The following is a 13,289-nucleotide window of genomic DNA, read 5'->3' on the forward strand; positions in this document are numbered from 1 at the left end:
TGTTTTTCTGCTGTCACTCAAACTTTTGCACTTTCATAATTTTATTTGTAAATCCAGTTCCAGTAATGCTCAATGTATTTTCATGGAAGGCATGGTGCTACACTAGAATATTGTTGACTAAGAATTCACTGTGCAAGTCAATCAATGGGTTCAGCCTGGTGTATGTCGTGAATTGGCAACTGAAACACACATTTTATTAAAGAGGAGCAAGGCTATCTTCAGATGTGCGGTAAATGCAGCGGTTTACTGTACACTTAACCACACTCCCTAATGTTCACATTTAACCACATGAGAGTGGTTGGAAACTGCTTTATGCGTGTGTTTGCAAAAGGTTGTGCTCATGTTATGGTTGTTTGGCTCTTATACATGACAATACATAACACGTAGCTTCTGACTTCCCTTCAGCAGCTTACATTGACTTAAATAGGCATACATTTTAACCACAGTGAGCTGCTGTTGAATGCAGGTTGTCTTGTGGCTGTTCCTAGAAGGCTAGAGATGGCCAACAACTGCAACCTTCCTCAACCACACAACAAAACTTTTGTCAAACACTGCAGTAAGACTGCTCATACTGGGATCCCCATTGGTCACTAAAGCCTGAGTTTTAGACTGCATGCCTGAAAGAGACCACTATTAGAACCTCTAAAATGTTTATATTGCCATATGTCCCTGCCTGACCTGACAATAGCATAGTTAGGGATTTTTCCCTAATGGGGTCACAGGCAGCAATCCAAATAATACGTTCTATGCCTTTATATTAATCTTAATATAGACACTGAAGAACTGTCAAAACAAGCAATCATTTTCTGCCATCCACAACTTCTGTGATACGCTTTTATGATTTGATATTGTTTGCAGCAACCGACCCAACCAAAATACAATACAGGTTAGATGCAAGTGCTGGCTTCATCTAAGCCCAAGCTGTGTGCAGTAATTCTTTCTGCTGCTGTTTCATTACTGTTTAGCTGCAGCTAAGTGGCCACCTACTGGGTTAGAAATCCACAGAGAGAAAAAGCTTAGTCTGCTTGAAAACACAATACTTCTGAGATATTACATAAGGACACATATCACTGCTTGCCTTTAACTATGTACCTAGAGTCCAAAGTATTGCTGAAGGATTGCAGTATATTACAAAATACTAAATACTTAGAAATGCTGGTTCCAAATAGCCATGACATGTCTTGTGCTAAGGAATCCATCCCTAGGACAAACATTTAAATTAGTACTTTCAACAGTAAAGAAAAACTCATGTTGCAACGCCTCTGGCTAAATCCAAGCAATGACAGGCAAAGTGCTTTTGAGTAGCAGAATTTGTCCGGTCCATATTTGTTCCAGAGGCATTGGTCACCACTGCAAACAGAGAGCTGGTGGTAGAAGTATAGTGGTGCATAGTGAATTTCTGGATAAACGCTGTTTCAATCATTTTATCCTGGCAAATGATTATAATCAAAGGTAGTGGCATCAATGCAGGTGGAATGCATCGCTGGGTGGATCATTGCTCTGATTTGTGGAGAACAACAGCTTGATATTTATATTGTCATTGTGTGGTGCAGGTCATTTCTTTGGGTCTTTCCTAACTTGTGCTCCTCTTCCCAGACACTGAAGATAGTATTTCCTCATAGAATATAAGTACACAGAAAGCTGCCACTCCTCCTATTGTTAATCATAAAAAGGGACATTGAGTATTTTTACTTACCTCTGGCCAGTGTACTCTCCTCTACAGTGGCAGATAAAGTCATCCTTAACAGCAATGCAGGTACCGCCATACAGGCAAGGGTTGGTAGCACAGGGATTAGCCCCTATCTCACAATGAGTGCCCACATATGATGATGTACATTTACAATAGTAACCTGTCAAAGCAATCACAGAATGTTAAGGTTATTATTATGTCAGAAGCAAAACTACAAACTTAATAATGTAACCTAGTGCACAAAACAATCAAACTGTGCAAGTGAGATATGCTATTCTTTTTGTTCCATGTTTGCATGGGGTTCATAAGAATCAGTTGAGTCTAATAAAATGTTTAAACTTTTCCTGTTTCCACAGGGGTTTAATAAATGCAACCAGCTAAATCAGCATTTCCCAAAATGTGTTCATCTGCAGTGTGTGTTGATGTATTAAAATTTAGCACCCACCTTTACTACTATACTGTCTTCCACCAAACGTCAACTGTGACACATTCAAGACCATATGTATAGTTTCACCATGTACCCTTTGTTATCTGCCATATTACCTATATCCTCTACATTGACATTCCTGCAGAGAAATGCTGGGCACTGGCCTACATCATATTCACTAAAGCAAACTTTCACTTAGCAAAGTGATATATCCAGTAATTTAAAATAATTAAGGGAAAGCAACAACTATTCAATCATGTGCAAAAGAACAAAACACATGATTGAATATTAAAGTTAATAATGTGAATATTCATATTGTTAACTGAACAGGGTTTATTTCTATAATAAACAAAACCCCATGGTTTATTATGCTATTACAGATCCACAATGCCAACAAGCAAAATCACAGTATTTCCCATGAGGTACACTCAACGCATTAACAGACTCTAAAAGGTAAAAGGGAAACAAAATATGAAGTAAAGCACCTGTCAGGTGAACAATATCAAGTATTAGCAGTTAAACAAAGCTTTCAGAAACTTTTCAGAGATAGCTATTACAAATGTTGATCAGGAAGAGATTTTCCACCGCATTTTTCTGCATTGCCTGAGCTCTGCTTTAGTACTATGTAACATAATTATAAGTCTGCATGGTGCTTCGAATGCAGAGATGTTTAGGATACACATTCTTTCCCATGTGTTTTAATTCTACTTTTCTTTAAATAAAAGTAGAGGTGAATTTCTCCTGTTTTGCCTCTATTAATAATTTACCAGCAGAGCTATTCAAATGATGGATCTTTTCTTTTATGGCTGCTACTATGTGAGCCTTGAGATAAAAAATTGAAGATAGATTTTCTAATCTAGATTTTACTGCACAAGAGGGAACACAATATACAGTAGGTAATCAGCAGTTTTGGAATATACAGCCCCTTATAAACCGTATAATACAACAACAAATAAACACTTAAACAATTATATGCAGCTAGTGTACACAGAGCAGAAAAGAGCCTACCTCCATTAGACAGGGGAGAGCACACTCCGCCATTGTGACAGGGGTTGCCAGCACAAGCATCAGCAGCAGTTAGTGAGCATCCTGGAGTGATGTCAACGAACTCTTCTATTAGTGCAGAATTCTTTAATTTACTATGAAGGGGGAGGTCTTGTCCATTGAGATACACAGAGTCCATGCATCCTCGGAAACCATTACTGACTTGGGTACCTCTTCCATGTTTTGCTCCTGGTTGGCGCATGTGGCCTCCAAAGTAAACATAATTGTCCAAGTTTAGTGTTCTCAGAGTCCCAGGTGCGGTACCAGATGCAGTATGGACCCGATCTAAAACCAGCCTGGCATAGTTACCATCCACCTCTAATGACACTGTGTGCCACTGGCCATCATTGATATGGATACTCTGCACTGACACAATTCCAGGACCACTACCACAATCAAACTTGTATTGCAGTTTTCCTCCTTGGATCTAAAAAAAAAAAGACAACAGCATTTTTAGTCATTCAAAACCTGAATTTACCTTGATTTTTTACCAACACCCCATAAAATGTTTGTCTCCTAAGTCTGATGAGTACTGGGAAATGCTAGTGGATTTATTAATCCTTAACTCAATTACCTTAGCAGGTTTGAGAAACTGACCTAAACTTGGAGCCAGTCAATCCATCCTAGTAACTAGCAAAATATAAAGCAACAATGATGGAAATACTTTAAAAGAAAGACAAGGATGTAAAGTTTAGCTGAGCTTAGGCGTTATATATATATATCTTGTTCTTGGATTTAGATATTCTTTAACCATGTACAGTTACAATATTTGTCATGCCCGTAGTTCTTTAAGACTCAGGAACCTTCATACAATCAACTACCAAAGCTACCCAATAAATTTGCAAGTAATGGGACAGGTTCTTGCAGTACTTATCTGTTGGTAGATCTTTTAAATGATTCTACAAAAAAATTGTAACATGTGTGATGATCTAAAATAAAGCTATATTATCTAATACACCATAGCTAAGGCAAAAATGATGCCCTGTGGAAGTATGTACTTGAATGGACTTTTAATATCAGTCACAAACAATTAACAAATAAGAATTCTTGGCACTTGTGAATGTTCTTGGCTTCACTTGTTCTCATTGCTGTAAGCCTCACTATACACATTGAATACTAATGAATCTGTGTGCCATCAAACATGTCAACAGCCAGCCAATGAAGTCATGGTACTTAAAGATCATTCCCCTGAGCTGACAGTACCGTTTGTAGAATTGAAGGGGCAAGTGCCGTACTGAAGCACCATTCACGGCACGTTCTCTTGTGTGTGCCAGCAACTGGTCAAAACAGTCACAAAACATCAGGGAGACAGGACTTGGCTGTGACTCAGTTTGATGAGCCTGACGGTGTATCCGCAGAGGAAAAATTTATGTTGTCACTTTTTGTAAATAAAGCTAATCAAAGTTGAATGTTTTACTGACACAAACTGATTCCAATATATTCACTGGTTATGTCTCCAGTCGAGCTGCTATCTGGTAATGATGAATGTTTCCCCAACTCAATAATGGAAATGCAAATTTAGGGAAAAATCACGTTTGTTGGTTTGATATAAAAAAGAACATGACAAGTGAGCAAATAACCAAATCCAATTCATTTTCATATGAACAATTCAGCAATCATATAGACTGAGAAGAAATAGAATAAGAAGGCATGTCACATTTTTTATCCTGCACAGCTAGATTTAAAATTACAGTGTCTATATTGTGACTGCCAGATTGATGCAGTGTCTCTTTCTGTAATCATGTATGTTAAAATTGCATTGGATAAAACTTCAAGTTCCATTTCCTTAATTAACAATAATGAGAGTTATTTCTCTGATTAAAAAGAAGTGCTTTTGCATTCAAATGCTTAGGTCATTAAAGCCCTTTTTACCCTACCTAACACACAGGATAGGCTACGCATGCAAAACTCCAACTACAACTACACTGCTATTGACACTGTTTTTATTACTTGATATTATAATCATTTTCACATTACAATTTACAAGTCACATATATAAGCACCACTTAACCTGTACATACATAACTGTTCAGACTCATGGGGAGGGAAAAGGGAACAGGAGGCACCCTGCAGAATCTTCCTACATAGCAAATGACAACAGTTGTCCCAGAGTTGTTTAGCGATTCGCTCAGCAGATCAATGAAAAATTATGTTTTTATTGTAAAAAAAGAGATGAAACACAGTAATGAAAATACCATGTGTTAGGATTTAGTGAATCAATCCTAAAGACTACAAAGGGTGCCTGTGAAAATCATTTTTGTCATGGTTATTCATGGATGTAACAACAGCTGTGACAGCCCCTATATTCACTATGGAGCCCAGGGTGAGGGGGGTAATAGAATATTATGTGTATATATGTAAATAATGTTCTTGGACATTTGACATATGCTACCCTGCATTCTTTTATATAGCCCTGCACTGATTAAATCTAGATGGAGACCTGATGAAGCACCAACTACCTCCACCATGCTGTAAACATTTTTTATAATCTTAACTGATGTTCCTCCTTGTGTAACCAAATCAGCTGCAAAGGAGATACATGCACAAGACACACACAAATCAGAGAGAAACGTTGAAAGGTAAAAGTAGTAAACCCTAAAAAAGGTATGCAGGTCAGGAGAAAGACATTAGGAACATACAGAGATGGACCAACATAAACATAATAAACAAAAAGTCAAATTGGTAAAAAGAAAGAAGACATTTGACAAGTGGACAGACCCAAAATGTGCCCAAAAATGAACACAAAGTAACAAATAACACAAGCTGGTACAATTCTCCTTGGAAGTTAGTACTAATAATGGCATTACTGTGATTTTAATTATGTGATCTTGGCACACTCTACTGTTACCTCATATCAAAGTACTCCTACAATGAGCCCGATTTAATAAAGCTATCCAAGACTGAAGATGATAGACCATCATGAGAGATCCAGCAAACTTTGAATAAATCTGGTCCAGGATTGAGAACAACTAAAATCAATGAAATTGGATTACCCAGGTTCTCCCTTGATAGATCTAAATTTAATAAATCAGGCACAATATGTTGTGCCTGGAAGCAAAGATGCCATTTCAACCCTTGCTTCCTATCACATCTGTCCATTTACCACTCAACTCACACAGGCTTCTCCCACAATGGCACCAATGCCAAGGCTGCCATCACTTTGTGGGACTCCACAGTCTCATGCCACAAACCTTAAACAATTTAACATGATCACTGTTTATTCAAAAGCAATACTGCCAGAAGCTTTTAGCCTATACACATATCAGCACTGTACGATTGTAGGTTATGTGACTCAGGAAGTACACCACACAACACTCCAGCAATTATTTCACAGCATGATCTCTGACAGTGTAAATAATGGACAAAGGTGCAGTTATGCCTAAGAAAAATGAAGATAGATAAAGCACCTGGACCAGAGGGCATTCATCCCCATGTGCTGAAGGAAGTACGCTTAGCAGCTGATAGGCCAATATATCTTATTTTCTAGATTCTCATTTAACTGGGTCAGTTCTACAAGACTGGCATATAACGGATATTGCACTTTTCTCCTGTGTGTATTTTAAGTACTCAATTTTAAAGGGTCAATATAAAAAATACAACATAAGCAATCCAATGAGAGAATCAGCCTGGATTCATGAAAGGTTACATGTAACTAACACAAATAAAATATATACACACAAGAAATTGTACTATTTTGGTATACTTGAGAGTTTTTTGGGGGGAGTTTTTAACATTGTCTGGTTATTATGGCTGGGAACAGTAATAGAGGCTAAAAAAACACAAATATAGTACAGAAAAATGACCAATTGTCTAATTGATTTGTTTAATGACAGTTGAAACTGAAAAAAGAAAGATGCAAGTTTATATGCCTAGGCTATTAGAATATGGGGTAGAGTTTTGGATTGTAGTCTGAAAGATTGACCTTTAGAATCAAGCAACAAGTGATAACGCATTGATAAGATAGTTTGAATAAAACTGTCATACTAATGAACAGTATAAAAAATGGCCAAGGTTGGACAGGATTGCAAAATGATTTTGGATGATGGTTGCAAGAACTTGATGGACAAGTGTATTTTTGTAAGTAATGTTAAAAAAAGTATTTTTAATCCTTCAGATGCTTCTGACTGTGACCAAACTTCCAAAACAGCAGAATGTGTAGTGTCATTTTATATGGTTTCACATGTTCCATCATTCAAACTTTTCTCCCTGGTTTGCATGTCACTACTAAGCAAATGGATACACTTTGAGGACCTTCAGAAGCATACTGAGGACAGTGGGAGAAATGGCTATATACACTATCTAGTTAAGTGCAGGTCAGTTAGGCTATTCATAGAATAGGTATTTACTGATAATAGTATATATCCTAAAAAATAGCTGAGGTTCAATTACTAGGGAGGCCACTAGCTGAGCACAGGGGATTGTGTACAGTATAAAGCTTATTTTGAATATTTTGATTACCATTAAGGTCCTTTCAAAATAAACTATTTTCTCTAAGCAAAGAAAACTATCAGCTTTAATGAGACCACAACAGAATAAATGACTCCTCTTACTGAAGAGATGCAATTTTGCTGAAGCTTTAGTTAAGCTATAAATATGGAAAATCTCTTTCCCTGTCATGCTGTGTATAAAACCACTCGTCACCTCTGTGGATGTCGGGAAAGTGTGTCTAGCTTTGGGTGAGAACAAGCTGCATCATCTTTCCGAAAGCCTATGTATCTTTTATGATGTTTAAGAAAGTGAGCTTGTGAATGAATAACTATGGCCCTCAGTCGGATGTAGCCTTTCATAAAGTTTTTCCTATTGAAAGACTCAAAAATAAATGATCTGCTATCCATGCCAAGGCTGCAAAATCTTGTGTGTGATCAAGGCTGTGCAATTTCCAAGCTAATCTTTTTTGGCGTTGAAAAATTATGTACATAGTTTTTATAGCTCAAAGTGGTAATATATCCACAAAAAGTGAAATATCCTAATGTAACCTGTCATTCAACAACCTACTGACCTGGGCTTAGTTGGAGCAGAATAGCAGCCCCTATGGAAAATATTATTTATGAATACTCTAAAAACTTGTAGAGCTTCCTTTTGCTTGAGCCCAAAGGTATCTGTAAGGGGCTGACCACCAATTTATGGTGTAAATAGTGGTTTTAGCAGGTATTCCTCAAGACATCAAAATTAATTAATGATTTCTCAGGGTTTAAAAGGTTGAAAAAAGCTGATTTAAAATACGTGCTTTTTAGTGTACATCACTCTCAGGAGCTCTTACAAGCCTTCCTATTCTACCCTGACAATACAAGCAGTGTAGAGTTGGTGAGCAAGCAGTTTTAGGATAATGCTGAGGATCACCATTAGGGGCTATGTGTCAGGGTACTATGGCATGAAAGGAGTATAAGGTTAGAAATACAGTAACTTGGAAAGTGGACATAGTAACACAATAATAAAACAGTAAGCTCCAACTGGAGAACAATTGCTTTAGAAAACCATTTCGGAGAGAATCATTCATAACTACAGAAGCGACAGTACATGAAACACACCTCAAGAATGCTGTAATCTGTTCCTCTAGCATACATGACAACAGCATGTGCAGAGTATGTCCTCAGCTTCATTGTCAGCTTCATTTCCTCCTTATTCTCATTTTCCAACAACCGGTACTTTATATAGCTGTTTCCACTAAATGTTACAGATGAACCAACTTAAAAAAACCAAAAAACAAAGGAATTTGATTTAGCAATAAGACTTTCATTTCATGTGCATACATTAATTTATTATTAACAGAAGACAATAGACCATGAATCATAATATAACCCCCCACAGGCTTCTGGAAAGATAACACATCAATCATATGTACAGTAAAATAAAAGATCCAACATCATTTGCATTATGTTCATGTAAATTAGGCTCTGACTTGTAGCTCCCCTTCAGAGTAACATATGGCCAGCAAATGTGTCACTATGGAGAGAATAAATACAGTTAAGTAAATGTTCTGCTGTATTCCACCAAAATGACACAGCAGAGTTCCTCTTGAGCAATACCTCCTTGGAATGCCTAATTCACCAGCATGAAAAAAGAAACTATCTGGCTACCTAAATATATTATTTCAGGTTAATTGTTATTTAAAAAAAATGGCAAAAATAGGATTTGTTTAGGTAGTTAGGAAATAAGTCAGGAGAGAACAATAGGAACAGAGATAGAACAGGTCACAGTCAGGCCCCCAATTGTGTCTGCAGCTAGAAACCGCTTAAGCTTTGATAATTGTTCAAGAGTATTCAGGTATTCAGTCTTAAGCTGCGTACACACTGCCAATTTTTGTCGTTGGAAAGGATCTTTCACGATCCTTTCCAACGACAAGGGAGTGCACGATGCATGAACGGTGCTGTACATACAGCACTGTTCATGCTCTATGGAGAGGGGAGGGGGAGAGCGACGGAGCGGCACCCTGCTGCGCGCTCTCCCCTTCACTTTCATTACGATCGGCTGTCGTCCATCGTCCGTGGATCCGGCAGGTCGGTCGTCCGGACGATGGACGACACCGACTGTACACACGGCAGATTTTCGCCCGATAATTGGCCGATGCCGATTATCGGGCGATAAAAATCTGACGTGTGTACGTAGCTTTAGTGATATGTTTCCTGCTATCAACCAGCCCAATTGAGAATTTGTCTAGTTATAGGTCTCAGCACTACTGACAGCTGGAACTGATCAGCTATCATCAGCAGAACTAATTGTGTGATACAAGGTCCTGATATTCCTCTTTACATTATCAAAACATCCTTTCTTTGGTAGATGTGGATTAAAAAGATTACCACCCCACCTTGCTAGCATGCAAGTATGATATGTACATGTAAGTCAGGGGTGTCCAAACTTTTTGCAAAGAGGGCCAGATTTGGTGAGGTGAAAATGTGTGGGGGCTGACCATTTAGCATGTACTCAGGGTTAGTGTGGGCGAGGTCTGCGCAGGTCCCGCACAGCACACCCCAACCAGGGTGAAGTGAGGGATTCCCGGTGCACAGAGTCTAGTGTCAGTGGGGGCTCCGTGCAGAGCACGTTCTTGGAATCAGAGTGGGTGTGGTCCGTGCAGGTCCCATACAGCACATGCCGACTATAATGATGTAGGGAATTCCCTGTGCACACATCAGGACTCCAGTCCTGCCGATCATGCCCAGTAGCAAGCCGATAACTGCAAGACGGTTGATCAACTCTAATGAAATAAAAAATATTTTTTTTTTGTACGCATGTATTTTATACTGTGGTCAACAGTGCTAGCGGGCCACATATTATTGGTTTTATGACAGGGGATGCGGGCCGGTGGAAATCTGAAACGGGCCGTAATTGGCCCCAGGGCCGGACGTTGGACATGCCTGATGTAAGTCCATTGTGATTTTAAAGATTCTCTCATAACCCACAGTATGGGAAAAACTCATGGTTTGTTTATCACACAATCTTACATAAATAAACTACACTTTTATATTAAAATGATGAACTAAGAACATCTTACCATTGCATTGACGGCCATCTGGGCAGACACAGTTGTACTTCTCCTCATTTGCATCTACAACACATTCCATACCATCCGGGCATGGGTTTCCTTCACAAATGTTGCTCAAAATGGGACATTTTCCTCCTGATAAAAAGGAACCATGACATTATCATTATACAATCAGTATAGATACAAAGGCTAGCACCTACTTTGTCTTACTCGGCAGGGTTTCTTACCTTTGCACAAGCAGACAGATTTCCGAAGGTGTCTTGGAGTCACAAAGCTAAGCCTTGCTGTGCTGTGCGTTGACATGACATTCTCATCCACAGATATCTTCTCATCACAAAACCTCAGGGGACAATCCACATCAGCACAGAGCTTATTGAAGACCTCAAGGATTTTAACACCACTAAAGTCTTCGATTTCAGCTACAGAAGCATTTATCTTTTGAATAAGAAGCTTTGGAACAAAATGAGTACTGCCTGGTTTATCTATAGCCAGTAGGACATCTAGGCTAGCAGGTGGGTCAGAGGGTTGCAGGCTAAGAATCTGGACATCAATCTTGCGCCCTCCCAAAATATTTTTCAATGTTCTTTGAAAATTGCGCCAGTAATCTCCAATAAACTCCTCTGGAGAGAGATTGCCAAAACGGAATGTTATGCTGTGATTTAGCATCTCCTGGGTTATCTGTTTGATATGAACAGTAATATCTGCTGAGGTTGTAAACATTCCATCGCTAACACTGACGTTTAACAGATATTGGCCAACATCCAATCGCTTGTGTGCTATCAGTTTTCCCCCTGTGCTTGAAACGGAAAACAGATTTTCCACTTTGGAATCCAGGCTGTATGTGAGTGTATCATAAACATCCTGATCTGTGGCATGAATCTTTCCAATCACACCCCCGGAGTATTCCTCTCCGAATGTTGTGATGTATATTTCAAGTGGTAAAATGGCTGGAGGGTAGATGCTCTCTTCAATCACCCGTATGTCAATGTTTGTCACTGATGACAGCTGTGGCTTCCCATTATCTGACACCTGGAGGTAAAAGAGATAACTTACATCAAAGAGTGCATTTTCAATCAAGAGGCAACAAAAATATGCTGTTTGCTTATTACCAGGGAATTCTGGTTAATGTTTGTTTTCAAACAATACTGAAGAAACGCAAACAAAAGAATGGGGTTGAGCTACAGGAATTGAATGAAAATCTGCATCCTGAGGAATAAGAACCTTTCTTCTAAATAATAAAGAAGGTGATAGGGTCCTAGTACCCAATTGCTAGGTACATATAATGTGGCCTTTGTGCCCCAGCAGCCAGTAGTTACTGCTGTTTGTGCCTTGGTGCTTGGGAAAGGAAATTCAGTAAACTAGTTTCTAGTCGCTGAATAATTTTTCCCTCTTTTTGTGCTTTTTTTTTTTTTTTTTTTTCTTACTAAAAGTTATACAAAATGTAGAGTCTGTAATATTTACAGCACCATAAAAAGCAGTGAATTGTAAAGGGATAAAAGGCAGTGAGTTCTGCATGTCTCTTGTAACACACCCCACAACCATGACCACCTTAGCATCTACTCTATCTCCTGTATCTATTTTCTGAAGGATTTAATACACTAAACATAACGTCCTTCATTTATTAAAGCTCTCCAAGGCCGGAGAGGATCTGCTTTCATTAGTGAAGCTGGGTGATTCCAGCAAATCTGGACTGGATTTCTTTAAATCTATTTGCTATTTGTTGGCAAATGTTTTCAATCCTAAACCAGATCCATCCCATGTTTGTCTGGATCACCCAGCTTCACTGTTGAAAGTGTATCCTCTCCGGCCTTGGAGAGCTTTATTAAATCAGGCCCAATGTGTGGCCCTTTTGTGTTGTCAAGGGCCAATTTGGGCTTTCTATACTAAGTTGACCATCAATAATATAGGAAAATGGAATAATCAAAGTTAAACACAGGAAACTGCAATCAGATGTATGGACAATTTTTTGGCCCTTAGTCCACATACTAGTTCTGTCAGTTATTGAAAGGCAGCTTTGATCTGAAAGATCACATTCAAATGCAGATATGTGGTTTGTATTCCCCTTTAATAGGTCATTTTCAGTCTTAATAAATATGCATTTAAAAACTATTTCAGGTGAATAGGTGAATGCTTTAGAAATTCATACATTTCACTTTTAACTGGTCTAATAAGCGTGACTTATATGTTTCCCAGGGGACTCTAATGATGGTTCATGCTGTAGTCCCAATAACAAGAATCATTTGTACTGGAACTTTGTAACCTCCACCCTATTTCCAGGATGGAACATATTTTATACAAAGGTCCAATAAACCATTTCTTTTTAAATATTGCTGTTGATGCAGGAGGTCATGTTAATTTTCAGAACTAAGATGTATAAATGTATTTCCTTCTTCTATGGCACAAAATATATCTATGTGATATATGACAATATAACTAACATGCTGTAAAGTACTCCAATCAGACATCAGTTAAAGAATATGACCGCACTCTTTTCCACTAGGTGGTGATAAAGCATATTTAAAAACACCAAAGTCCAGCAATGGGTGTACTAAAAAAAATCCCAATATCACAACACTTCCTATCTGCAACATTTCACAATCTTTGACTTTTATATCAGATACAGTAAGATGCAAATTAACCTCCGTTGG

At 38.4% G+C, this 13,289-nt stretch overlaps 1 protein-coding gene across 5 annotated transcripts in view; it reads right to left on the reverse strand.

Moving 5' to 3' along the window:
• Window positions 1–13,289, reverse strand: part of FAT1 (FAT atypical cadherin 1) — a 157,873-nt gene that overhangs the window by 14,009 nt on the left and 130,575 nt on the right. For all 5 annotated transcript variants that reach the window (XR_011919964.1, XM_072406160.1, XM_072406162.1 and 2 more), the window contains exons 19-23: window positions 10,869–11,670; window positions 10,651–10,776; window positions 8,690–8,847; window positions 3,126–3,588; window positions 1,697–1,850 (exon numbers count right to left, since the gene is read on the reverse strand). Coding sequence is in view for 4 of the 5 variants with exons in the window: in XM_072406160.1 (XP_072262261.1) it covers window positions 1,697–1,850; window positions 3,126–3,588; window positions 8,690–8,847; window positions 10,651–10,776; window positions 10,869–11,670 (1,703 nt within the window). In the remaining variant the exon portion in view is untranslated. The remainder of the gene's footprint in view (window positions 1–1,696; window positions 1,851–3,125; window positions 3,589–8,689; window positions 8,848–10,650; window positions 10,777–10,868; window positions 11,671–13,289) is intronic.

The sequence above is a fragment of the Pyxicephalus adspersus genome, chromosome 3, assembly GCF_032062135.1.
Source record: "Pyxicephalus adspersus chromosome 3, UCB_Pads_2.0, whole genome shotgun sequence".
Lineage (NCBI taxonomy): Eukaryota > Metazoa > Chordata > Amphibia > Anura > Pyxicephalidae > Pyxicephalus > Pyxicephalus adspersus.